General features: G+C 40.3%; 5 protein-coding genes across 12 annotated transcripts in view; all 5 read right to left on the bottom strand.

The window, feature by feature from the left end:
- LOC111454033 (transcription factor TGA2-like) overlaps window positions 1-3,083 on the bottom strand; it is a 7,387-nt gene extending 4,304 nt beyond the window's left edge. Inside the window, exons 1-5 of one of the 4 annotated variants that reach the window (XM_023095309.1) lie at window positions 2,947-3,082; window positions 1,663-1,794; window positions 743-889; window positions 469-543; window positions 325-384 (exon numbers count right to left, since the gene is read on the bottom strand). In XM_023095309.1, coding sequence (XP_022951077.1) covers window positions 325-384; window positions 469-543; window positions 743-811 — 204 coding nt within the window. In that variant the 5' untranslated portion in view covers window positions 812-889; window positions 1,663-1,794; window positions 2,947-3,082. The other 3 variants (XM_023095310.1, XM_023095311.1, XM_023095312.1) reach the window with 3 other exon arrangements.
- A 1,310-nt stretch (window positions 3,084-4,393) lies between these two features.
- Window positions 4,394-22,926, bottom strand: LOC111454035 (nudix hydrolase 16, mitochondrial-like). Of its 2 annotated transcripts, none has more exons than XM_023095313.1 (4): window positions 22,827-22,926; window positions 5,877-5,976; window positions 5,699-5,782; window positions 4,394-4,892 (listed from the first exon to the last, which is right to left on the bottom strand). In XM_023095313.1, the coding sequence occupies exons 1-4, from the start codon at window positions 22,913-22,915 to the stop codon at window positions 4,638-4,640; spliced, it is 528 nt and encodes a 175-aa protein (XP_022951081.1). In that variant the 5' UTR covers window positions 22,916-22,926; the 3' UTR covers window positions 4,394-4,637. The 2 variants fall into 2 exon arrangements, with proteins under 2 accessions (XP_022951081.1, XP_022951082.1); XM_023095314.1 differs by lacking the exon at window positions 22,827-22,926 and adding an exon at window positions 7,155-7,672 and having other exon boundaries at window positions 5,877-5,991.
- LOC111454032 lies at window positions 10,342-14,080 on the bottom strand. Of its 3 annotated transcripts, none has more exons than XM_023095306.1 (2): window positions 12,837-14,080; window positions 10,342-10,358 (listed from the first exon to the last, which is right to left on the bottom strand). In XM_023095306.1, exon 1 carries the CDS (start codon window positions 13,997-13,999, stop codon window positions 12,857-12,859), a length of 1,143 nt encoding a protein of 380 aa, XP_022951074.1. In that variant the 5' UTR covers window positions 14,000-14,080; the 3' UTR covers window positions 10,342-10,358; window positions 12,837-12,856. The 3 variants fall into 3 exon arrangements, with proteins under 3 accessions (XP_022951074.1, XP_022951076.1, XP_022951075.1); XM_023095308.1 differs by lacking the exon at window positions 10,342-10,358 and adding an exon at window positions 10,413-10,664; XM_023095307.1 differs by lacking the exon at window positions 10,342-10,358 and adding an exon at window positions 10,413-10,716.
- Window positions 14,563-20,721, bottom strand: LOC111454031. Of its 2 annotated transcripts, none has more exons than XM_023095305.1 (2): window positions 19,487-20,721; window positions 14,563-15,033 (listed from the first exon to the last, which is right to left on the bottom strand). In XM_023095305.1, the coding sequence occupies exon 1, from the start codon at window positions 20,647-20,649 to the stop codon at window positions 19,507-19,509; it is 1,143 nt and encodes a 380-aa protein (XP_022951073.1). In that variant the 5' UTR covers window positions 20,650-20,721; the 3' UTR covers window positions 14,563-15,033; window positions 19,487-19,506. The 2 variants fall into 2 exon arrangements, with proteins under 2 accessions (XP_022951073.1, XP_022951072.1); XM_023095304.1 differs by lacking the exon at window positions 14,563-15,033 and adding an exon at window positions 15,153-15,735.
- LOC111454030 lies at window positions 22,093-27,719 on the bottom strand. The gene is made up of 3 exons (XM_023095303.1): window positions 26,508-27,719; window positions 22,727-23,220; window positions 22,093-22,628 (listed from the first exon to the last, which is right to left on the bottom strand). The coding sequence occupies exon 1, from the start codon at window positions 27,668-27,670 to the stop codon at window positions 26,528-26,530; it is 1,143 nt and encodes a 380-aa protein (XP_022951071.1). The 5' UTR covers window positions 27,671-27,719; the 3' UTR covers window positions 22,093-22,628; window positions 22,727-23,220; window positions 26,508-26,527.
- Between the last annotated feature and the right edge of the window lie 164 nt (window positions 27,720-27,883).

A 27,883-nucleotide genomic window follows, 5' to 3' on the forward strand; every position in this document is an offset into this window, starting at 1 on the left:
CCCCCCCCCCCCTTCGAAGCTCAACCTCCTCGCTGGCACATCTCCCCGTATCTAGCTCTGATACCATTAATAATACCCCAAGCCCACCACTAGCAGATATTGTCCTCTTTGAGCTTTCCCTTTCGTGCTTCCCCTCAAGGTTTTTAAAATACGTCTGTTAGGGAGAAGTTTCCACACCCTTATAAAGATTGCTTCGTTCTCCTCCCCAACTGATTTTATGGCTTGAAAGCCTCGGGTCTTTTAAAGATAAACATCGGAATATACGCTCCTTCATTAAGTCTACTTCATAGTCAATTAAACATAAGTATAAATTTTAAGCCATACTTTCTTCCTCAATCGACTTTTCCTAGCAGCCTCACGATTTTGAGCTAACCGACGAAGAGTCTGCGAACGATTATCAAATTCGTTAGCAACACATCATTTCAAGAACCCAGGAATTAATTAGAAAAATGATCCAAAGAACACAACCTTCTGATCAGTTTTATCCTTTGATCTGTCACTAGAATCCGAAGCCATAACAAGTGTTAGGGCCCGATCGTTAGACTGCAAAACAAACGGAAATTAGTCTATGGAAACGACAAAGATCGAATTTTCATGAACTAGAGAACACAAGTTATCCAGGCCTGCATCTCAAAATGCATATCATAAAAGGAATTCTGTATATCAAATATAAACGCCTGAGCATAAACACTGAGGATGATGGGACCGAGTCGTGTGAAATGAACGTGCAGTAGTACATTACCCTCCGACTTTTTTCGTCTGTGTCCCCATCTGTTGAGATATCAGTCCTGGGACTGCCCTCAGTAGCCATAGAAGCCTCTTATCTTTATATCTGTACGACGAACCGATATGGCAACCTGTTGTGATCGAACCTAGAACGAACCAAGCTCTGAAACTCACAAAAAAAGTGGAGGTGTATCAGGTGAATCTGGTGAACCTGTAAACAACTATCCCGACCTTCGTATTTTCAGAAAAACAAAATTATAGTTTTGTCTTCCATTAAATCGACACATTTCTAAGCTTTCGTCAACTTGTTTCCAGCAAAAAGCATCTGAATATCAGTGTATACATAGAAATAGCAATCATTATGTACATTCCACACCCTAATAAGGAATGTTCAGGAACCACAGATATTGTTTGCTTTGGCCCGTTATGTATCGCTATCAGCCTCATGGTTCTAAAACGCGTCTACTAGAGAGAGGTTTCCACACCCTAATAAGGAATGTTTCGTTCCTCTCTCCAACCAATGTGGGATCTCACAATCCACCCCCCTTAGGGGCCAGCGTCCTCGTTGGCATACCGTCCAGTGACTGGATCTAATACCATTTGTAACAGTCCGAGGCCACCACTAGCAGAAATTGTCCTCTTTGACCCGTTACGTATCACCGTCAGCCTCACAATTTTAAAATGCATCTACTAGGGAAAGGTCTTCACACCCTTATAAGGAATGTTTCGTTCCCCTCTCCAACCAACGTGGGATCTCACATAACAAATCATTTTCTTAAGCTACCATAGAAACCGAAGATTAGGACATAGTTTATTTGATTGTACTCTTCCTAGCATGGGGTATCTAAAGATGAAGAATGTATTAAAAAAGAAGCCAAAACACAACAGTTATGTTTCAAGTTCTCTAAGTAATGCTCGATACCAAGAGAAGCTTACATTAAACAAACCCCCACGAGCGAATGGCGAACCACTTGGCTTAGTAGCTTCCTCTAAACGACAACCATTTGACCTCTCACATATCCCAAATCAGAAACACGATAAGAACGGATCGACAGTCTTCCCGTGCAACTGAAAATAACAACCCATCAATTCATGACTTCATCCATCAAATCATAATTGGTCCATTAAGGCATCTTTTAAAGAGCCTTTCAAACAAAACCACCAATGGAAACATGTTATGAGACAACAAAATGGTTAACATAAAATATCGACCATGAAAAAAGAACCGAGGGCGTACGGGGTAAGGTGTAAGCCAGTAAAGGAATCATATAAGCGATGCCGATGGTTCGAAGAGTATCTGCAATCCCTGGTTTCTATCAGTGAATTGGATCTATGGCTCAGATAAACCAGTTCATAAGGATAAGCATTCGTTCTTTAAATTGTGTTTGCTTTCTCGTCATTTCACTACAACGAGCTTCGTCTTTCTTAAGAAAACATTTAAATTCTCAATACGTTCTCGTCATTGCTCTACAACGAACTACTTTGTTTCGTTTTCAATACGTAAAAAGTAGCTAACAAAACAAGGAAACTCGTAAGTGAAAGCTTATTCGTAGGCTTAACTCCAAAAAACCAAATGGTTATCAAACGGGACCTTCAAATACATACTGCAATATCAAACCCGAGCAACTCGGAAAGAAACACTAAATCTAGAATACGTCGAGTTTCAAATTCGATTCTAACCTCAATCCTTGAAAAGTAGCCAAAAAACTCCATTGCTCAACAGAACTTTAGGTTTACCAATGGAAGAACAACCAAGAAAACCAGCTCCGGTAACATATTAGAAGGTAAGAGAAGAACAGGTAAAGAACAATACAGATCCACGCGAACATTACTCCAACCATCACAATGAACAGCAAGCATTCAAATCTAAAGAAACATTCAAACGATTTATGAACCCAAGAACATCAGAGAAGCTAAGCAATTAGAAAGAGGTATCCACTAAATCGTCAACGGGGCTACAAAAATGACCCATGAACTCATAGCTAAGCTAACGCAAAGAAATCAGTGATACCCACGATTTCCCTCAACACTGCAAGTCAAATAGAACGAAACCCAGATGCCAAAAATCAAGAAAACCCCAAAAGAATCGATCACTGACAGCAGAAATGGTCGAAATCAGCTGAAATTTGCAGGTAAGTGAAGCAAAAACCTACTGAAAAAGTTGCGGATGATTGCCAGTTTCTTGCTCGAACACACGCACTCACGCACTCACGCACTCACCTGGGCAGCTGAGGAAGAAGACGACAGCGCTGCTGTGTGCCTACTGGTATCTGTGTGGGTGAATCGAAGGGGCGGGGCCTGGGGGCTTGGGGGTTTGTTCAAGGCCACGCCAATCTCCAGACGAACCGTTGCGTGAAAATGTTCCACTTTTCAAGGACTAATTGCCTGTAATTTACTGTTTTTTTATATTTTAAGGATTTAGGCCTTTTGAGGTGATTTGTCTTTTAGCCTTGGAAAGTTTTTACTTCGGCTTCCTTCTAAGGGTGTCAGAAGAGAGGCGAAGAAATTCAGCACAATGACACCCCAATTTTGCTTGTCAGTTTAGCTCACCGTGTCAGTAAACCAGCAATAATCAAATTCATAAATTCATAACAATATTGTCCACCATTATCGACTCACGGCTGCCTCAATCTTTATGGTTTGATCAATTTTTTGCAAGTTTTTATTGTGTTCTTCAGAGAAGAATCTGACCCAGATTCTAAGTTTTTGTTTTTCTTTCATTCTAAACCCAAAGGAATTAAATGATTGGGAGTTGAAGTTGTTGGAGTTGTCTCTGCACAAAATTATTGTTCTTGGTACGAGACACAATCGTGCAAAGTTAGTTCTTAGTCTAGGGTTGAAAGAATTCAACAATGAGATTTGAATCAACCAATCAACCTTTCGATTGTATTCTATACTCAAAATATATAAATAACGATTAAAAGTATCAAACACTTGCTCGTGAATTCATAGTTTCGTCAAAAGTGACTTGTTGTCGAAAGATGCTTATGCAGGGTTGAGAGATCTTCCTCCAAGAGATCAACTAAACTAGGGCTACTCGGCTTACCCCTCGAGATATAAGGACTACGCCTTTAAAGTGTTTCATTTTTTTTTTAAATTATATCCAAAAGATATTTTAAGTGCATCAACCTTTTCTCTTAGGGGTCATAATTAAATAATTATTTCTAACCAACTTTATAAACAATTCAAGAATTTGATTAGAACGTCTATGATTAACTCCGTACTTCAATCAATGTTCAATAAATAATTAAGAAAAAAACACATACGTTTACATCAATCCATAACAAAAATATTTGGCATGGATTATTCATTATATTACATGAAAAAAAAATTAAAAGTTCATAAATATTTTAATGGGTATATATAATTTTAAAAAAACTGCCAGACTATAATTTATCAAAACCTCATAAATAATCTCGAAAAACTAAGTCGTTAAAAATAGTAGAACTAATTCTATTATTTAGAACTATATCTGTCTCTAAGTAGAGACTTGAGTAGACATTGTCATGGATAAAACCACGACAATAGACAAACAAGGACTCCTAATGGTCATAATTTTCATAAAAACTAGGCCAAAAGGTAAAAAAATGTCTATTATTTATAGACAAATTCAAGTATAATGAAGAATGAGAGGTAAATAATCAGCCAGACAAGATGTAAAAGCTTCAAAAGCTTCAATTCAAGGAAGCTGGAAGTGGTGCTTATATAAAAATAATATTGAATGCCCTCCAAATTGAAGGGGTCAGTAGTACAGAAATTATAATAAATGAGCAACCAAAACATTGCCTGCCTGTATATAAATAAAAATCTTGAAAGAAATCAGTGTTAGTTCCTCAAAGATTCATAATATTGCAGCGTAGTTGAAAGGAAATGTGCTTACATGTGGCTGGGTCGGGTTGGGTTGGATGATGTCAAGATTCATCGTTCATATGTTGTGCATGCCATTTGTTGAAACCAATGACAAGGGCATCTCTCATCCACGCGTGCCTGCAGCTTTCAATGGCCTCAGGAATGGTCACCCAGCTTCTGTTTCTTGTGTTCTGCTCCGGCCATGACTCAAGCTCCTCATTCACAAACAAAGCATACATTGCTGCTCTACACAATCCTTCTGGACTGAACTCATCTTGCTGTGTTTTACTCTTGAAGTGATAGATTCCTAAGAACCCCTGAACAAAGCCAACAGATTTTACACGCCACTTCTTCGTGTCGGTCTCCGAGAGGATAAACAAACGAACATACGGACATAAACAAGAAAGGCAGTAAACTATTCTATCAAAAAATGCAACATTCAATAACATCCTACACCAGCCGCTAGCAAATATTACCCACTTTGTCCCGTTAGGTATCAAGGTCAGCCTCACAGTTTTAAAATGCTAGGAAGAGGTTTCCATACCCTTATAAGGAATGTTCATTCTCCTCTCCAATCGATGTAGGATCTCACAACCCAACTCCTTCGGGACCAGCATCCTCACTGGCACACCACTCGGTGTCTAGCTCTAATACCATTTGTAACAACCCATCGCTAACCGATATTGTCTGCTTTGGCCCGTTACATATTGCCATCAGCCTCACGGCTAGGGAGAGGTTTCAACACCCTTATAAGAATGCTTCGTTCCCCTCTCCAACCAACCAATGTGGGATCTCACATATGTTAACCAACGACAAATTAATGCAGATATAACATCAAAACAACATGACTCAAGAGATAAGAGGCTCAAGAGCTCTCCCTAGTCTCTCCGAAGTGTGCATTCATGCATATCTACCAGCCACGGTAATAGAGGCTCAAGAGATCCTCCGCCTGGACCGTCCACTTCATTGCGTAGTCCTACAGAAAGCTACTAAAAATGATACACCCCTCAACACTCCTCAGCATTCCTCTTCCAATCATATATATACGTTAGATGAAACAACCTTCAATTTTCACAAAAGGAAATGAGAAAAAACAATTCAAGCATTTAAAGTACTATTTCACCATAAGTTCACCACGAACTCCGGCCTCTTCGATAGCTTCCCTTACAGCAGCCTCCTCCACCGTCTCGTCATTCTCCCAGCCTCCCTTTTAGAGAAAATGCTGATGGTTAGAGATAAAATAAGCTCATATACTTTCTTCATATGAGAGAAGCAGAAATGAGAGGGAAACAACTTCACACCTTCGGGAACAAAAGACCCGGGCCACTAGGCGTGTCAATCATAAGCACCTCCACGACTTTATCCGAAACTTCATCACTACTCCCTTCGGAACTTCTATACCTAAAAGGAATACACCTACAAAAGAATAGAAAGGCATTCATAAACTATATCTGCCACCACATTGATTGATCAATCATTTGATTCAACTGCATTTCATTCGTTTAAATAAAACATAAAACACAAGCAGCCCGGATGTATAAAATGCAATGCAGAAGGGCCATAGAGATAAATTTAAAATGAGCCATCTCTTATTAACTACAAGAAGTCATTGAAAGAAGTATAAAAGAGAATGATGCAACTGAGTGTGCTCAAAGATCATGATGTTATTCCATTTATGCAGATTTAGTCGTATCTTTTTCTCACGTCGCTTGAATCATCAAGACTGGATGAAGAGGGAAGAAATTATTGATAGCTTTATGGAAGGAATATAGATGGCCAACTTTCCATCAAGTCATCAAGGATGTGATTGACTTCAGCCAAAGCCAATGCACTAATATCAAAAGTCATGAATCTGCTATCATAATCTGTCGCTGCTAGTTATGACAGACAAAAGGACATCATCTTTCCAGATGGTGCCAACCCAACCATCATCTGTCCATCCATTCACCACAATTAACCACGCTGCAAAGGAGATGAAGCACCCTGAGTAAGAAAAGAAAGATCGGCCATCTCTCCCTATCGATCAAGCTGCTTTACCGAGGTGAATGAGGTAAGATCAGCAGAGCGAAAGAATAAATAGATTCACGATCAAATTAGTTTCCCCTTTCCTTCCTGAAACTGACCTAAATCCTACTAAGACGGATTCATTAATGCAATGTGTCACCAAAGTACTTTCGTGACAGATTACATTCTGGATACCCAACCACAAATCAATAATCTGGCAGAACTTCAGCACTCAGGTCTCGATACACAGATCATTAAAAATAAAGAAGAACTCAAATTTATGCAGACCTGTAGGAATGTAGTTTAAACCGAAAACAACCATAGAGTTCCTAATCGATTAAAGAACCGACCAACGAATCAAAAAAACACCAATACCGAAACAAGAACAACAGTGAAAACCAAAGCAGTCAATATCTATTACGTGGTAAAAAAAAATGACAATGGCGGCCTCATTTTTCACAAAACTTCGACAAAGATGGTCAACGAAAACGACTTGGAAGCAAGGAAGGACACAAACATACAAACATTAAATAGCTGGAGTCTACGAATCTTAAAAAATAATGGTGGGAATATACCCAGCAATAAGGCGACAACCGGCATCGTACCGCTGCTGCTGCCGTCCGGTGCGGGCCACCAAATCAGACATGCATATAAATATATGTATATAAACTATCGTTCAGCGGGATCAAAACTCAGAGACGAATGCGAATGCGAATGCAAAATCCTGCACATCCCTAAAGCAGGGGAGAAATTTCAACATTGTCCATTTTTCTCTCAGAATGGACGGTTGAAGGCAATCTGAAACTCCATTGAAGAGTGGCGATGAATGACGATTGATGGTTAGGGTTGGAAGGTTGGAAGAAAGAGAGAAACAGAGATGGAGATGGAAGGTTGCGGCTGAAGCGGATCTAGCGGTGGGGTCGGGTCAAAACAGGGGAGAGATTAGGATTGATGGTGAAAAGAAAACCAGTGGGTCCAGAGGGGAGTTTGCGGGAGAATCCGGTGGGTTAAGAACCAAGGGAGATTATATATGGAGGAGAAGATGACCGTTGAGATCAACGGGCAAGGGTAAAATGGTAAAATGAGTGGGGATGATCTGTTGGATGGAAATGCGAGAATTAGGGTTAAATTTGAAGCAGTCATTCCTCATGGCCTGGATTACGTGGGCCAACTTTATTAATTCTTATTTTTTCTATTTTTAGGAATTAATTAATATTTTAATAAATATTAAATTACAATATTAGACACAACTTATTCCAATTTTATATTTAATATATTATAAACATATTCAATTTATAACTAATATATCATAAAATTTTACATTAAAATGAACAAAAATTTGGTTAAAATACTATTTTTTTTTTTTTTTTATTTTAGTGAATCGACTCCAACTCATCTATAAAGAACTTTCTTTTTTTTGGTCGGACATATCTATCCATCTCGAGTCTCGTCTAGATCGATTCGGGAAGCGCGCAAGAGCTATAGCTAGTGAGAAGAGGTCTTGAAGATTTCACGGATCGAATTCCAATCTTCTTCTTGTTTCAATTCCCTCTGCCCTTTTGCACTTTGAAGCATGTGACGGGCACCAGTGCTACCAGAGATACGATACTTCCTGATACTGTATTTGAAGCCATTGTTTGAATTCCTTAGGATATGCAAGTGAAACAAGTTCTTGCAAATGGGAAAAGGGGCGGTTTGAATGTGGGGTTGTTCTTATTTTACCCGAAGGGTTTGAGTCATCCCACTATTGGGATTAGAAATGCAAACACATAGCCTTGGGCGCATGGCTTGAGTATTTTATGAAATACTCAGTCACCCCACTATTGGGATTAAGAATGCAAACACATGCAACATATGAGCGGGACCTAACTTTTCATAAACTTTACATAGCCTTGGGCGCTTTTCTATTCTGGGTAGGGTTGGGTGTGTGGTACTCCTTCACACACGGCCCATGTACGTGTACATGGACCCAGGCTCGTAAACATACCCCCTGGGCATGACTTGGTCGAACACAACATGTTACACGTGGCCCATGTACGTGTACATGGACCCAAGCTCGTAAACATACCCCCTGGGCCTGACTTGGTCGGGCACAACGTGTTACACGTTGGCGGACACCACAGAACAGAAAAGGGCCCGCATGATATCATGGCGAACATAAATATCGTATTTCATTTTTTTGTAACGTAAAGAGGAAGAATCTCGATGCACGTGACATACATATATGCATGAGATCCCTTAACATATCTAACATGGCATTACATAAGCCGTGCTAACAATCGCATTTACGTTTCTTACATCACATGGCATCTCACATGACTTACATTACATGACATATTACATAACATGAAAGTAAATCTCATTTGCATAAACATCTCATGACATGACTCGATAGTACAACGTGTATCCATGACATCAATCAACATTTTCATGGCATATATTACTAACATATTATTCATAACTTCACATAACATAGACAGTCAACAGTCAACATAACTCATTACGTTTCATAGCATAAACAGCCACATAATTCATACATCATTTAGTCAAATCACATAATAAAACATGGTGCATGCAGGGGTCACAGGGCACGCACCATCATACAACACGTAGTAAACTAACTCCAACAGTAAGGTCACTTACCTCGATGGCCTTGGTTGAAGTCACTCACAACAAGCTAATCCCAACCGTTAAATACGTCCTATAATAATCACATCAAAACTTAGGAGCCTTTCATAACATACCCTAGCTAAATCTCATACTATTTATCAAAATAAACTCCCGACCTAATCTGTCTTTATCGTTTATGAACCATACTGACCTCGGATGGTAAAACTAAGGGCAGAAACGGCTTCGAAAGGGTCGAAAACCATGGAATCGATATATTATAGTGATATCGAGCCACCAAGCCGAGCTACCGAGCTGACAAACTAAGCCGCCAAGCCGAGCCGCGGGAATTGACGAAACCGAGCCGATTTCGTACACATGCGAGCTGGCCGCACTGTGCATGCGAAGCTGCCGGAGCTGTTGGGTGTGCGTCTACGGCTCAACCTAATTCCAAAAACCTTGCCTCCCTTACCCGAATTCCGGTGACGCGCCGACGATCCCATAACGTCCTCAACACCGATTTCCGACGGTTAACCTTCTTTGACACAATGATCCCAACATCAATACCTTACTTCCACTCAATTCTTCCTCTGAAAAGCAACCTCAATGTTCCGGAGGAAAGTTTGGAGAGAAAATTGTTATCAAGGTAAAAGGTTGGGCATAAAAATATAAAAATAATCACAAGACATTTGATAGGTATGGGTTTTAGATTAGGCCTTTCCCAATAAAGCATTCTAGGGTTTTAAGATAAGAAAAAGAAATAGGAATGTTTCTATTAAGTAATAAAAGTCTCGCAGAAAACTAGTTTTCTCTCCATTTCCAGGATATCACATTTAATTATTTCTTTTATTTTTATTCGATTAAACTTGAATAGTTACATTTTCAATTAACGTAATAACTTCCTGAAAATTGCACCTTTTTCGGCAAGGATAGATGCATAACCTAATATCTTGTCATTTATAGAAATAAAAATAAAATTTTAACTAAATAAGACAAAATGGAAAATTTGAATAGTTACATGTCCAATACAATACATTCATCTCTGCATCTCAAAATTGGGTAAAATACACAACAAAACCCTATAAGAATCTCAAATCTCTCTTCAAAGACCATCCTGCCAGAAATTGATGTCCATAAAACCTGGACTTTCCAAAATTTTGCCTGTTTTCCTCCTGAAAAAAGAATATATTCATGACCGAGAACGCAAATGTGAGAACGATATGTGCGAAGTCGAACCAAACTAATATATGTTGTGTTGAATTCAAAACGATAATCAAACTGCAGCAGAAGTAACAGAAAAGGATTGATAATGCATTTACACATTTACAACGTTCATTCATGGCAGTATGGAAACATTCAACCCCTGAATCAGCTCTAAACTTGGAAGCAACTTGAACGTAGTCACCAAGAATGTTCCCATTTACAATATCATTGCTAACAGGAAGTTCATGTTCTTGGATGAATAACATCTTAGACCACTGAGAAAGAAGAAAAATGCTAACCTAAAGTTTTGGGTCGCATTACGAGAATCTGGAAGAAAAATGGTGGGGTGTGAAGAATAGAGATTTCTTTGATTTTAAACTATCCTGCCTCCCCCACGAAAGTTGTCCTACTCCTTCCGAACCTATAATTCCTAACTCATAGTATTCAGTCTTCACCATAATTGTGAGATCCCACGTCAATTGGAGGAACGTGTGTCAACGAGGACAGTGAACCCCAAAGGGAGAGTGGATTGTGAGATCCTACATCGGTTGGAGAGAGGAACGAATCCTCCTTTATACGGGTGTAGAAACCTATCCCTAGCAGACGCATTTTAAAAACTTTAAGAGAAAACCCAAAGAAGACAATATCTATTAGCGGTGGGCTTGAACTGTTACAATGATCCTCCAAAGAACTTTATCCTACTCTTAAAAGAGAGTAACTGGAGGTCGTTCGCAGAGTAAGAGAAGACCAAACTAAGTTGGCACCAACTCAATCCTTTAGCGTGTAGACCAACGGATCCACAACAGAGGACAGAATTAAAGAGGAAGTTAAGATCTCCATTTTGCTTTTCACACTGTATATTAACAAAAGAACGAAAAAAAAGACAGCCTAGTGAGTGAGGAAGGGGAAAACCCCACCCAAAAGGTCAAGTGGACTACACGTACGAAGTGTCCTGTCTTCCAATGAAGTCATCATCAGAAAGCTTTTCACAAATATAACTCCATCTTGGATTAAAGTTAACCAACAGACTACTATTCCGAATCAAATGGGGATTCCCCATCTTCTGGCTTGCCCTTATATAGATTTTCATAGTCTCCAGTCAGGTTTTGGAAGGAATTAGATATCAAGGAAAGAACAGGATCTTATTCATTCTTCTATTTGAATTCAGTTTAACCATTTTGGTTAGGAAACCACTTCTTTTTTCCTCAAGAATTTCTCTATTTAGAGGACAAGGCCTTCACTTCTAACTCTTGGAAGAACTTGTGGCTGATAGGGAGATGTGTAGTACCTAGACACCTTTAAATGTTGTATATGGAAAGTATTTTCCTTCAAGATTCCTCTCATAGCTCAAATCCCACTTCCTCTCTATCTCTATCCTTTCATACTCCACTTTATTTTGATTAACCTATGGGGTTCCATCTCAATGGCCAAGGTATTTGATTGGAAAAGATCCATTACAAAATCCAGACTTGAGTCTGTGTCTCAAAAGTCCTTCTACACCAATTTACTCCCGACATTTACCATTTAGAAAGTTTAGTTTGAACTTTTAAGCCTCAAAGATCTAAACTATCTTCTGCGAAGTCTTCACCTCTACAAACCAGATAGTTTCATACTAGATATGGTTCACCTTTAATGTGCACTTCCAACTAAAGAATTTTTCCCAATATCACAAGCATGTTGACCATAAATGAGCAGCCTACTGGATCAATCAGAGCAGCAACCACAAAAAGAGAAGGGGGATAGCACATCTCCTAAACTAAAGCATCGAGATGTTACAATTTCCTCGAGGTTTTTTTGTATCAGACCAAACCCCCGCTAGCAGATATTGTCATCGGCTTTCCCTCTTGAGCTTCCCCTCAAGGTTTTTAAAATGCGTCTGCTAGGGAGAGGTTTTCAAACGCTTATAAAGAATGGTTCATTCCCCTCTCCAACCAATGTGGGATCTCACAATCCACCCTCCTTCGGGGCCCAGCATCCTCGCTGACACTCATTCCTCTCTCCAATCGAGGTGGGATCTCACATTTTTTCATTTACAAAAGCTTTATAGTTCCATGATTTTTGGTAGGTTATTGGATCTCGTACTGTAAACATGCTAATAGAATAGGACAGGGTAATCTACCAGAAGCTCCAATGACCCACCAAAAGTCGATTAATTACAGTATGAACTCAATTGTAGTTGATTCTTATTGGAACATTTGATGTTATGGGGATAGTTTTAAGTATATCATTTCTTAAAATTAAGCATCATATTAGTTACTTGATTCTTGGCAGGCAGTCTCGTGCAAGTGGGAACATTCCTAAAAGATCTAAATGCTATAACCTTCTTCACGGGTCTTACTGTCAGTGAATAACAGTTCTAAGATATGTGAAATTTCATAAGTTTTACACACAAACCTACAATCTTCTCACAAGTGAAGTGCACAGTTTTTACAGAAGAGACGAATTACCTGAATTGCACTCCAAGCGTTTATAAAACTGCCATCTTCTTCTGGTACATCTCAAGTAGATGTGGATCCTCAGAAAGATACTGCATCACAAACTTCACCAAAAACTTATCCTCGCTAAGCATAAATGCTCTGCCAAAACTTGTCTTCTTGATAAAACCTTTTGACATCAGGTGCTGAAGAATAGACGACCTCGGAACCACCCTTTTTTCAAAACTAAGATAAAGTACAATTGGGTACCTGGAAATTTCTTCGTGCGTCCAGTCCAATTTGTTCATAAAGAAATCCAAGGCCCTCTTTATTTTCTCTTCAGACGAATTCATAAACGTGGGCTGCTTGAGAAATAGAGATTGAAACTGCTCCTTTGACCACCCAAAACTTGTAAAAATATGCAGTTTCGATAACCATTTGTCCTTTTTCATCCCTGAAAACGTACACAGCCCATAAATAAACATCGGACTCGAAGGATTAAAACCAGCTTCCTTCGTCTTCTCGACGATGTCACTGAACTCTTCCGCATCCCTTGCTAGTGTCCTCGGGCGCACCCAAAAGATCTTCGCGATCTTCGAATCAGGCACGCCATTAGCTCTCAATAGTTCGATATTGGGAGCCACAGATTCTGAAAACTTGCGCAAAACCCAAGTCCCACGCCTAGCAGAAAAGAGCGAGACTATAACATCAGTAGAGCCAAAAAAAATTCTGAGAAAATCAATACACGGAACAATCTGCTTCTTCAAACTCCTTCTAAGAATTTCCGGATCCCTAGAGATCACGTTGACGAGAACATGACCGGTGAAACCATTTCGAGAGAGAAACTCAAACTTAGGTTTGAGTATTGTGTCCGGATCAGCAAGGAGGAGATTAGGATTTCTGCAAAAGATGCTGGCAGTATCGGACAGTGTGAATCCATAGGCCTTGAAGAGAGCAATGACAGAGTCGGGATTTGCAGTAGTTTTGAGATGGATTCGCTTCGCAGCGGCGAGAGCTGAGTCCTTGGAGAATCCAAGGGTATGAACAAGGTAATCGACCGTCCGATTGTTGGTTGATTGAGAGATTTCAGACAGAGAAGAGAGGAATTTGCGGGAAATTGTGGTGTCGTTCCCTGCAAACTTCTGGAGATCTTGAGCAAAGAGACGCAGAGGAACTTTGAACAGAAAATTGGTCATTGAAGAGTGAAAGAAGAGGTTGCGAAGGCGGGATTCAATCGAGGGTTGCGTTTGGACGTCCCGCTCTCCAGTTGATACAGTTTTTAATTTTTAGTTGAAATTTAAAAATTAAATAAATAAAAACAATTTGTCTATGTTTTTCCAATAATTTGGCTCTGACTTTAAAACGCTTATGGCAAGGGAGTTTCCACGGTCGTTACAGGTTATTTATATGATATTATCACAACCAAAGTCTCATCCAAAATACTCCATAAAATAGCTATCAAGTCGGGTGAAGAGAGTCGAGCCTATGAAGGAGTACGGGGATGGAAATGGCAGTGTAGTTGTGAAGGATACAGGTGCGAGCAACGGAAGGATTGTTCATGCAGGGTTTGTAAGAAGGCTACTGATCACGCTCACATAGCTTAGACAATGCTAAATGCGAGATCTCACATCGATTGAAAAGGGATACAAAGCATTCCTATGTTCAATTTATAACTAATATATCATAAATTTTTACAATCAAAATCAACAAATATTTAGTTAAAATATTATTTTTTTCTATCTTTTTATTTCGGCGCTGCAACTCATCTGTCGAACATATCGTCTCGAGTCTCATCTAGATTGATTCGAGAAGCGCGCAAAAGCTATAGCTAGTGAGAAAAGGTCTTGAAGATTTCACGAATTGAATTTCAATCTTCTTCTTGTTTCAATTCCCTCCGCCCTTTTGTACTTTGAAGCATGTGACCGGCATCGGTGTTTCCAGAGATACGACCTCATGCTACGAGCTATTCGAGTCATCCACTCTGGGGTAAGAGTAAGTCTTTGACAGATTTCGAGCAACCCCAAAGATTATAATTCCTAAAATATAATGAATAATTTGAGCTAATTAACCATCAGCAGGTCCAGAACAATACATTCATTTCTGCATCCCAAAATTCGGTAAAATACCCACAAAAAACCGCTCAGAATCTCAAATCTCTCTTCAAAGACCATCCTGCCAGAAATTGATGTCCATGAAACCTGGACTTTCCAAAATTTTGTCTGTTTTCTTCCTGAAAAAAAGAATATATTCATGACCGAGAACGCAAATGTGAGTACGATATGCACGAAGTCGAAACAAACTAATATATGGTGTGTTGGATTCAAAACGATAATCAAACTGCAGCAGAAGTAACAGAAAAGGATTGAGAATGCATTTACACATTTACAACGTTCATTCATGGCAGTATGGAAATATTCAACCCCTGTATGAGCTCTAAACTTGGAAGCAACTTGAATGTAATCACCAAGAATGTTCCCATTTACAATATCGTTGCTAACAGGAAGTTCATGTTCTTGGATGAATAACATCTTATACCACTGAGGAAGAAGAAAAATGCTAATATGAAGTTTTGGGTCGCATCAAGAGAATCTTGAAGAAAAATGGTGGGGTGTGAAGAATAGAGATGTAACGCCCTAATTTTCTCTAACCTAATTAGCGTCGTTACCTTGTACTTGTATAACGAAAGTACGAAAGTTTATGTAAGACAGTCTCAATAACGACAATACGTTCATACCTGGGGAAAAACAATAACAACAGCCTAACTAAGAAATAATCAATAGATAACTAGAAGAAATAATTGCAATAACTATCATCGGAGGGAGTCCAAACAAGGAGTCCAAACAAGACGCCTACGACACTACAAGCCCTTCCTAAAACTTCCATGGCCTTCGCAGCGTTCACCGTCAGCCGTACATGGGGGCCTTGCCCTTACCTGAAAATGTAGGTAGCACGTAGCTTGAGTATTATATGAAATACCCAGTAAGTCGCCCCACTATTGGGATTAAGCATATAACATACATTAGGATACATGCGATCGCATACAATACACATACATAAGCACAAGTGCTAAAGAAAGAAAACGAGAGGGGGCCTATCTTCCATTCCTTCCCATGGCCTTAGGCCCTTGCTTTGTCCGGGCGGGGTGGATACATGGTACTTTCCCACACATGGCCCACATGCATGACTGTGGACCCACCAGGCAAGTTCGCATGCAAACTCCCTGAGCCTGGCTTGTCGGGTACGTATGACATACAATATCGGACACCACGAAAAAGGAGGGTCTGCATGATATCATAGCGAACATAATATCGAACGTACGCGTCCGTACCATCATTAGCATAACGGGGAAGTAACCCCATGCACGTAGCACATAGCGTGCATGAGGTCCCTAAGGTTTACCTCCATGGCATTATACATACAACGTTCCATCCCCTCACCGCATTACATAGCATAACTGGGTTAAACAACGGATAAGCATATCATAGCCGCATTACATAGCATAACTGGATTAAACAACAGTAAGCGTATCGTAGCACACTAGTCATCACATTCATGGCATGCGGAGTTCTCATTACAATCGTGACACGTCAATCAAGCTCATGCATACAAGGTAGCAAGTCATGACATAAACATCACATACATGGCATACGTAGCATTTCACTGCAAGAAACATATAACCTAGCATACATCAACAACACACATCGTGCATGCAAGGGCCACAGGGCACACACCAACATACATACATAACTAAAACCAACAGTAAGGTTACTTATCTCCTTGACCTTAGCAGAAGTCACTCGCACCGCTAACTCCGACGCCTAACTACCCCTATAAGATCATATGACACGCTTAGAGCCATTTCACAACTAGCCCTTATGCCTAGCTACCAAGGTACGTCCCTATCACAACTTGTTTTATAAAAAATGGAGTTCTATTGACCTCAGATGGTTGAAACAAGGGTAGGAATGGCTCCAGAAGGGTCGGAAACCTAGGAATTGGTATATTATTCGTACGTCGAGCCGCTAAGCCACACTGCCGAGTCGAGCCGAGCCTGGAGTGCAACAGAGCTGCCGACGAAGCTGAAGCCGATGGGCTGCAAAGACCACTAACGGCGCAGGGTTTCTGGATGCGTCTAGGCATCACTGGTTTCGGGCCGAAATGGGACGCGGCCCAGTGGTGGTGTCGGCTGAGACGACTCGCAAAATACCCGACGAACCGACCCGCGCCCGTGTCGCCAGTGGAATCGTCATCGTCCGTTCGTCCCTGATGGTGCGTCTGTCCTTCCTTGCCCTAACGTACCTCAGCGTTGGTTTGCTCCTATCTAAGGACTCACAGAAGTCCGAAGTCTCGCGACGTTTTCGATTCCTCACCTAAACCTTTCAGCTCCTCCCTCACAGGTACAACAGTGACTCAAAAAGAAAAGACGGCTACTAAGGTACCTAGGGTTTAATATGGGGACTTAAGGCATTAATACGCCCTTGCTGGCAAGACATGCCTCACCGGAAATACTATTTCCAGCGAGATTTAAGGCGGTTTTTTTTTTTTTTTTTTTTTTTTTCCATTTTGAAACCCTTATCGTTACAAGAGATTTCTTTGATTTTAAACTATCCTACCACCCCCACAAAAGTTATCCTACTCCTTCCAAACCTATGATTTTAAACTATCCTACCACCCCCACAAAAGTTATCCTACTCCTTCCAAACCTATAATCCCTAACTCATAGTATCAGTCTTCACCATGATTGAGAGATCCCACATCAATTGGAGGAATGAGTGTCAACGAGGACAGTGAACCCCGAAGGGGGAGTGGATTGTGAGATCCCACATCGGTTGGAGAGAGGAACGAATCCTTCTTTATAAGGGTGTGGAAACCTCTTCCTAGTAGACGCGTTTTAAAAACTTTGAGAGAACTGTTAGCGGTGGGCTTGGACGGTTACAATGATCTTCCAAAGAACTTTATCCTCCTCTTAAGAGGGAGTAACTGGAGGAGGTTGTTCGCAGATTAAGAAGGCCAAACTAAGTTGACACCAACTCAATCCTTTAGCGTGTAGACCAACGGTTCCACAACAGAGGACAGAATTAAAGAGGAAGTTACGATCTCCATTTTGCTTTTCACACTGTATTATTAACAAAAAGAACGAAAAAAAAAGACAGCCTAGTGAGGGAGGAAGAGGAAAACCCCACCCAAAAGGTCTAGTGGACTACACGTACGAAGTGTCCTGTCTTCCAATGAAGTCATCATCAGAAAGCTTTTCACAAATATAACTCAATCTTGGATTAAAGTTAACCAACAGACTACTATTCCGAATCAAATGCGGATTCCCCATCTTCTGGCTTGCCCTTATTTGGAAGGAATTAGATATCAAGGAAAGAACAGGACCTTATTCATTCTTCTATTTGAATTCAGTTTAACCATTTTGGTTAGGAAACCACTTCTTTTTTCCTCAAGAATTTTATTTAGAGGACAAGGCCTTCACTTCTAACTCTTGGAAGAACTTGTGGCTGATAGGGAGATGTGTAGTACCTAGACACCTTTAAATGTTGTATATGGAAAGTATTTTCCTTCAAGAATCCTCTCATAGCTCAAATCCCACTTCCTCTCTATCTCCATCCTTTCATACTCCACTTTATTTTGATTAACCTATGGGGTTCCATCTCAATGGCCAAGGTATTTGATTGGAAAAGATCCATTACAAAATCCAGACTTGAGTCTGTGTCTCAAAAGTCCTTCTACACCAATTTACTCCCGACATTTACCATTTAGAAAGTTTGGTTTTAACTTTTAAGCCTCAAAGATCTAAACTATCTTCTGCAAAGTCTTCACCTCTACAAACCAGATAGTTTCATACTAAAGATATGGTTCACCTTTAATGTGCACTTCCAAATATAGAATTTTTCCAAATATCACAAGCATGTTGACCATAAATGAGCAGCCTACTGGATCAATCAGAGCAGCAACCACAAAAAGAGCAGGGGGATAGCACATCTCCTAAACTAAAGCATCGAGATGTTACAATTTTCCTCGAGGTTTTTTGTAACAACCCAAGCCCACCGCTAGCAGATATTATCATCTTTGGGTTTTCCCTTTCGAGCTTCCCCTCAAGGTTTTTAAAACGTGTGTGCTAGGGAGAGTTTTCCACACCTTTATAAAGAATGTTTCATTTCCATCTCCAACCGATGTTAGATCTCACAATCCAATCCCCTTCGGAGCCAGCGTCCTAGCTGGCACTTGTTCCTCTTCCAATTGATGTGGGATTTCACTTTTTTTTTTTTTTTTTTTTTTTTATAGTTAAATGATTTTCGTTAGGTTATTGGATCTCGTACTGTAAACATGCAAATAGAATAGGCCAGGGTAATCTACCGGAAGCTCCAATGACCCACCAAAAGTCAATCAATTACAGTATGAACTAAATTGTAGTTAATTCTTATAGGGACATCTATGTTATGGGGATAATTTTAAGTATATCAATTTTTAAAGTTAAGCATCATAATAGTTGCTTGATTCTTAGCAGGCAGTCTCGTGCAAGTGGGAACATTCCTAAAAGATCTACATGTTATAACCTTCATGGGTCTTCTGTCAGTGAATAACAGTTCTAAGGTCTGTGAAATTTCATAAGTTTTACACACAAACCTACAATCTTCTCACAAGTGAAGTGCACAGTTTTTACAGAAGAGACGAATTACCTGAATTGCACTCCAAGAGTTTATAAAACTGCCATCTTCTTCTGGTACATCTCAAGTAGATGTGGATCCTCAGAAAGATACTGCATCACAAACTTGACCAAAAACTTATCCTCGCTAAGCATAAATGCTCTGCCAAAATTTGTCTTCTTGATAAAACCTTTTGACATCAGGTGCTGAAGAATAGACGACCTCGGAACCACCCTTTTTTCAAAACTAAGATAAAGTACATTTGGGTACTTGGAAATTTCTTCGTGCGTCCAGTCCAATTTGTTCATCAAGAAATCCAAGGCCTTCTTTATTTGCTCTTCAGACGAATTCATAATCGTGGGCTGCTTGAGAAATAGAGATTGAAACTGCTCCTCTGACCACCCAAAACTTGTAAAAATATGCAGTTTCGATAACCATTTGTCCTTTTTCATCCCTAAAAACGTACACAGCCCATAAGTAAACATCGGGCTCGAAGGATTAAAACCAGCTTCCTTCGTCTTCTCGACGATGTCACTGAACTCTTCCGCATTCCTTGCTAGTGTCCTCGGGCGCATCCAAAAAATCTTCGCGATGTTCGAATCAGGCACGCCATTAGCTCTCAATAGTTCGATATTGGGAGCCACAGATTCTGTAAACTTTCGCAAAACCCAAGTCCCACGTCTAGCAGAAAAGAGCGAGACTACACCATCAGTAGAGCCAAAAAAATTTCTGAGAAAATCAATACACGGAACAATCTGCTTCTTCAAACTCCTTCTAAGAATTGACGGATCCCTAGAGATTACGTCGACGAGAACATGACCAGTGAAACCATTTCGAGAGAGAAACTCAAACTTAGGTTTGAGTATTGTGTCCGGATCGGCAAGGAGGAGATTAGGATGTCTGCAAAAGATGCTGGCAGTATCAGACAGTGTGAATCCATAGGCCTTGAAGAGAGCAATGACAGAGTCGGGATTTGCAGTAGTTTTGAGATGGATTCGCTTCGCAGCGGCGAGAGCTGAGTCCTTGGAGAATCCAAGGGTATGAACAAGGTAGTCGACCGTCCGATTGTTGGTTGATTGAGAGATTTCAGACAGAGAAGAGAGGAATTTGCGGGAAATTGTGGTGTCGTTCCCTGCAAACTTCTGGAGATCTTGAGCAAAGAGACGCAGAGGAACTTTGAACAGAAAATTGGTCATTGAAGAGTGAAAGAAGAGGTTGCGAAGGCGGGATTCAATCGAGGGTTGCGTTTGGACGTCCCGCTCTCCTGTTGATACAGTTTTTAATTTTTAGTTGAAATTTAAAATTTAAATAAATAAAAACAATTTGTCTATGTTTTTCCAATAATTTGGCTCCGGCTTTAAAACGCTTATGGTGCTTATGGTATGGTAAGGGAGTTTCCACTTAAGGTATTTTGTTCTCCTCCTCACTCAAGGTGGGACATCATAATCACCCCCTTTCAGGGCCCAGTGTTCTCGCTGGCACTCGTTCCTTTTTCTAATCGATGTGAGACCCCCTCCAAATCCACTCACTTTGAGGCCCAACGTCGTTTCTGGCACACCGTCTTGTAACTACTCCCTTCGAGGAACAGCGAGAAGACTGGCACATCGTCCCGTGTCTTACTCTTATACCATTTGTAACGATCCAGATCCGCCGCCAGCAGATATTATCCTCTTTGAGCTTTCCCTTTCGGGCTTCCCCTTAAGGCTTTAAAACGCATATGCTAGGGGAACGTTTCCACACCCTTGTAAAAGGGTGTTTTGTTCTCCCCAACCAATGTGAGGGTCGTTACCGGTTATTTATATGAAAATTATCACCCTAGGAAACTTCAATCAAAACCTTACCCAAAATACTCCATCAAAGGTTATTTATATGATATTATCACCCTAGAAAACTTCAACCAAAATCTCACCCAAAATACTCCATCAAATAGTCATCTAGTCAGGCGAATCGATTCGAGCCTGTGAAGGAGTATGAGGATGGAAATGGCGGCGTAGTTGTGAAGGATACAGGTGCGAGCAACGGAAGGATTGTTCACGTAGGATTCGTAAGGAGGCTACTAATCATGCTCACGTAGCTTCGACAATGTTAAATGTGAGATCTCACATCGGTTAAAAAAGGGAACAAAGCATCCCTATGTGGAAATCTCTTCCTAACATACTCGTTTTAAAACCATGATCTCTACGTAACAGGCTAAAGCGAACAATGTGCACTATATGTTGGGCCTTGATAGGGTGAATTCTGAGATTTAATGGGTCAAAACGAACAATATGCGCTAGATGCTGGGTCTCAATAAATGGATTACGAGCCCATGTATTTTTAACAATTTTAAGACCGTGAAGCTGACAAAAATGGGACAGGAGCGAGCCCTTTTCTAATATATAAGTTTAAATTTGCATTTATATTCAATATGGAATCTCACATATGTTAACCAGATATAACATCAAAACAACGTGACTAAGCTTATTCTTTCGTATATTTCCCCAGTTTGGACATTTAAATAGCTCTCCCCAGTCTCTCCGTAGCTTGCATTCATGCATATCTACTAGCCATGGTAATAGAGGCTCAAGAGATCCTCCGCCTAGACCGTCCACTTCATTACGTAGTCCTACAGAAAGCTACTAATAATGATACACCCTCAACACTCCTCAGCACTCCTCTTCCAATCATATATATATATATATATATATACACACACACATACACACGTTAGATGAAACAACCTTCAATTTTCACAAAAGGATATGAGTAAAAACAATTCTGGATCATCCAAGGCACATTAGCATGGCGTACTTCTCCCGTTTGAATTGAGGTTTGAAACCAAACTTCTCCTCAAAAGGATAGATGGGTCGATTCAGGTGAGATCCAACTTTCTATTCACTCGTGGGATCCGGGCGGTCCGGGAGGGACCACCTCGGCTCCTCTCTTCTCGAGAATCCATACATCTCTTATTAGTATATGGACAGCTATCTCTCGAGCACAGGTTTAGGTTCGGTCTCAATGGGAAAATAAAACGGAGCACCTAACAACGTATCTTCACAGACCAAGAACTACGAAATCGTCCATTTCATTCTGGGCTGACAGAGGGATCGTACCATTCGAGCCTTTTTTTTCATGCTTTTCCCGGAGCTTCCCTTACAGAAGCCTCCTCCACCGTCTCATCATTCTCCCAGCCTCCCTTTTAGAGAAAATGCTGATGTTAGAGATAAAATAAGCTCATATACTTTCTTCATATGAGAGAAGCAGAAAGGCAGAAATGAGAGGGAAACTTCATACCTTCGGGAACAAAAGGCCCGGGCCACTAGGCGTGTCAATCATAAGCACCTCCACGACTTCATCCGAAACTTCATCACTACTCCCTTCCGAACTTCTAGACCCAACTGACACTCTAGATAAAGGAGGGTCTACCAGACCTAACAACCTAGAGCTCTGATACCAAACTGTAACGACCGCTCTCCGACGCATCGAATCACAAATGGCTACGTGGACTCTAGGATAAAAAGTCTTACGACATTTTCATTTGATAAAACGGGAGACACAATAAAATTAAAGTTATCTGATAAGCATTAAAAATCCAAATAGTTCCAAAACATAACAGGATTTGCGGAAATACATCAAAAGAAAATCAGTTACAAAATAGCATAAGTTTTCCCAAAATAAACATCAAAATGACATTAAAACAACATGGACAAAGAGGACTCGATCTAGGGTCTCAACTATAGCCGCACAGCTCCACACGTTCCCGCCACCGACATTGGTCTACTTAACACCTGAAAAATAGCAAACATGGAATGAGTATAAAAATACTCCGTAAGCATCCTACTTGTAGGCTCTTATCGGACTTAATCTTATTCACGGAAAACTTTGGCTATTAGCTCGAATCTATCTCTAGCAAAGTCTACTATGGTCTCAAAAGAAGACCCCATGGATTCTCATTGATATGGATTTTCTTCCATACCTAACTATCTACTTAGCTTAAATCAGTGGATTTTCCCCTAGTGGTGTCTAGCCTTAACTACCTGTTCCTGAGAATCAGTAACTACCTGTCACTACGCCCCGCCGGGCTGGGTCAGTAAACTACCTGTCTCACACCCCGGTCAGATTTAGATCAGTAAAAGGCCATGGCTCTTCCCGCTAGGCACCCCTGACGTGGTACTACAGTAGGATACTTACTAAGGCCACCCATATCCACAATAGGTGACAACTAAAAGACGGTAACTCATAATCTACGAAATTCATAATTCACGCTATCTAGCACATAGCAAAATGGCCCAATTCACAAATGGGCAATAATGTGCTATCCACAACCCAAAACAAAGCAGAACAAAGTATCAAGGCTCACACCATACATATCATGCAAATCAAGAAATAACAAACTATCTCGACTTCCTAGGAAACACATAATAAACCCAAAACGCCTATCAAAGAAATTTACAATAATGCATGCGGAAGCTATATAACCCTAACTATAATCAAGGTATAAACACTCACGATATCGAAGTACCATACATGAAATTAATGTTAACCAAACTCCTAAGTATAATACTAGATCATTTGCCCATACTCCAAACCGACTTCTACAAGCATTTCTTAGAACTTGCTCCATGCAGTTACTTACTTGTTGTAGACTTCCCGAGCTTGTTTCGGGTCTTCAACAAATTTCCAATTCGTTCAAAGATCTACAATTAGGTCCTACATTGAGAAAATATATCAAAACTATAGAAGTTGAGTAGGATTCGAGTTAAAATAATACAAATTTGCGAGCATTGGCCTCTGAACCGTGGGTCATGCATAGCTTCGAGTCTGATTTTGGGGAGTGGATCGGAATCTGCTAATTGGGTCGGGTCGGGTCGGGTCGGGTCAGTGAGTCGATTTGGTCCAATGGTTCGATAAATCCAACGATCAATTATCATTGCTAACAGGAAGTTCATGTTCTTGGATGAATAACATCTTAGACCACTGAGGAAGAAGTAAAATGCTAACCTAAAGTTTTGGGTCGCATTACGAGAATCTGGAAGAAAAATGGTGGGGTGTGAAGAATAGAGATTTCTTTGATTTTAAACTATCCTGCCTCCCCCACGAAAGTTGTCCTACTCCTTCCAAACCTATAATTCCTAACTCACTCCTTCCAAACCTATAATTCCTAACTCATAGTATTGATTGCGAGATCCTCATCAATTGAAGGAACAGTGAACTCCGAAGGGGGGAGTGAATTGTGAGATCCCACATCAGTTGGAGAGAGGAACGAATCCTTCTTTATAAGGGAGTGGAAACCCCACCCAAAACTTTATCCTCCAAATCTGTTAGCGGTGGGCTTGAACTGTTACAATATCCTCCAAATAACTTTATCCTCCTCTTAAAAGGGAGTAACCGGAGGAGGTTGTTCGCAGAGCAAGAAGGTAGACCAACGGTTCCACAACAAAGGACAGAATTAAAGAGGAAGTTAAGATCTCCATTTTGCTTTTCACACTGTATATTAACAAAAGAACGAAAAAAAAGACAGCCTAGTGACTGAGTAAGGGGAAAACCCCACCCAAAAGGTCAAGTGGACTACACGTACGAAGTGTCCTGTCTTCCAATGAAGTCATCATCAGAAAGCTTTTCACAAATATAACTCCATCTTGGATTAAAGTTAACCAACAGACTACTATTCCGAATCAAATGGGGATTCCCCATCTTCTGGCTTGCCCTTATATAGATTTTCATAGTCTCCAGTCAGGTTTTGGAAGGAATTAGATATCAAGGAAAGAACAGGATCTTATTCATTCTTCTATTTGAATTCAGTTTAACCATTTTGGTTAGGAAACCACTTCTTTTTTCCTCAAGAATTTTATTTAGAGGACAAGGCCTTCACTTCTAACTCTTGGAAGAACTTGTGGCTGATAGGGAGATGTGTAGTACCTAGACACCTTTAAATGTTGTATATGGAAAGTATTTTCCTTCAAGATTCCTCTCATAGCTCAAATCCCACTTCCTCTCTATCTCTATCCTTTCATACTCCACTTTATTTTGATTAACCTATGGGGTTCCATCTCAATGGCCAAGGTATTTGATTGGAAAAGATCCATTACAAAATCCAGACTTGAGTCTGTGTCTCAAAAGTCCTTCTACACCAATTTACTCCCGACATTTACCATTTAGAAAGTTTGGTTTTAACTTTTAAGCCTCAAAGATCTAAACTATCTTCTGCGAAGTCTTCACCTCTACAAACCAGATAGTTTCATACTAGATATGGTTCACCTTTAATGTGCACTTCCAACTAAAGAATTTTTCCCAATATCACAAGCATGTTGACCATAAATGAGCAGCCTACTGGATCAATCAGAGCAGCAACCACAAAAAGAGCAGGGGGATAGCACATCTCCTAAACTAAAGCATCGAGATGTTACAATTTCCTCGAGGTTTTTTTGTATCAGACCAAACCCCCGCTAGCAGATATTGTCATTAGCTTTTCCTTTTGGGCTTCCCCTCAAGGTTTTTAAAATGCGTCTGCTAGGGAAAGGTTTTCAAACGCTTATAAAGAATGGTTCATTCCCCTCTCCAACCAACGTGGGATCTCACAATCCACCCTCCTTCGGGGCCCAGCATCCTCGCTGACACTCATTCCTCTCTCCAATCGAGGTGGGATCTCACATTTTTTTCATTTACAAAAACTTTATAGTTACATGATTTTTGGCAGGTTATTGGATCGCGTACTGTTAACATGCTAATAGAATAGGACAGGGTAATCTACCAGAAGCTCCAATGACCCACCAAAAGTCGATTAATTACAGTATGAACTCAATTGTAGTTGATTCTTATTGGAACATTTGATGTTATGGGGATAGTTTTAAGTATATCATTTCTTAAAATTAAGCATCATATTAGTTACTTGATTCTTGGCAGGCAGTCTCGTGCAAGTGGGAACATTCCTAAAAGATCTACATGCTATAACCTTCGTGGGTCTTCTGTCAGTGAATAACAATTCTAAGATCTGTGAAATTTCATAAGTTTTACACACAAACCTACAATCTTCTCACAAGGGAAGTGCACAGTTTTTGCGGAAGAGACGAATTACCTGAATTGCAATCCAAGCGTTTATAAAACTGCCATTTTCTTCTGGTACATCTCAAGTAGATGTGGGTCCTCAGAAAGATACTGTATCACAAACTTGAACAAAAACTTATCCTCGCTAATCATAAATGCCCTGCCAAAACTTGTCTTCTTGATAAAACCTTTTGATATCAGGTGCTGAAGAATAGACGACCGCGGAACCACCCTTTTTTCAAAACTAAGATGAAGTACATTTGGGTACTTGGAAATTTCTTCGTGCGTCCAGTCCAATTTGTTCATAAAGAAATCCAAGGCCCTCTTTATTTGCTCTTCAGACGAATTCATAATCGTGGGCTGCTTGCGAAATAGAGATTGAAACTGCTCCTCTGACCACCCAAAACTTGTAAAAATATGCAGTTTCGATAACCATTTGTCCTTTTTCATCCCTAAAAGCGTACACAGCCCATCAATAAACATCGGGCTCGAAGGATTAAAACCAGCTTCCTTCGTCTTCTCGACGATGTCACTGAACTCTTCCGCATCCCTTGCTAGTGTCCTCGGGCGCACCCAAATCATTTTCGCGATGTTCGAATCGGGCACGCCATTAGCTCTCAATAGTTCGATATTGGGAGCCACAGATTCTGAAAAGTTTCGCAAAACCCAAGTCCCACGTCTATTAGAAAAGAGCGAGACTATACCATTGGTAGAGCCAAAAAAATTTCTGAGAAGATCAATACACGGAACAATCTGCTTCTTCAAACTCCTTCTAAGAATTGACGGGTCCCTAGAGATCACGTCGACGAGAACATGACCGGTGAAACCATTTCGAGAGAGAAACTCAAACTTAGGTTTGAGTGTTGTGTCCGGATCAGCAAGGAGGAGATTAGGATTTCTGCAAAAGATGCTGGCAGTATCAGACAGTGTGAATCCATAGGCCTTGAAGAGAGCAATGACAGAGTCGGGATTTGCAGTAGGTTTGAGATGGATTCGCTTCGCAGCGACGAGAGCTGAATCCTTGGAGAATCCAAGGGTATGAACAAGGTAGTCGACCGTCCGATTGTTGGTTGATTCGGAGACTTCAGACAGAGAAGAGAGGAATTTGCGGGAAATTGTGGTGTCGTTCCCTGCAAACTTCTGGAGATCTTGAGCAAAGAGACGCAGAGGAAGTTTGAACAGAAAATTGGTCATTGGAGAGTGAAAGAAGAGGTTGCGAAGGCGGGATTCAATCGAGGGTTGCGTTTGGACGTCCCGCTCTCTTGTTGATACAGTTTTTAATCTTTAGTTGAAATTTAAAAAATAAATAAATAAAAACAATATTGTTTTTAAGTTTTTCCAATAATTTGCTCTTAAAGCTTAAAAAATAAAAAATAAATAAAAGTATATTAGGTCATGTAACTACCG

This window comes from Cucurbita moschata, unplaced genomic scaffold (assembly GCF_002738365.1).
Source record: "Cucurbita moschata cultivar Rifu unplaced genomic scaffold, Cmos_1.0 Cmo_Scf00016, whole genome shotgun sequence".
NCBI classification, from domain to species: Eukaryota; Viridiplantae; Streptophyta; class Magnoliopsida; order Cucurbitales; family Cucurbitaceae; genus Cucurbita; species Cucurbita moschata.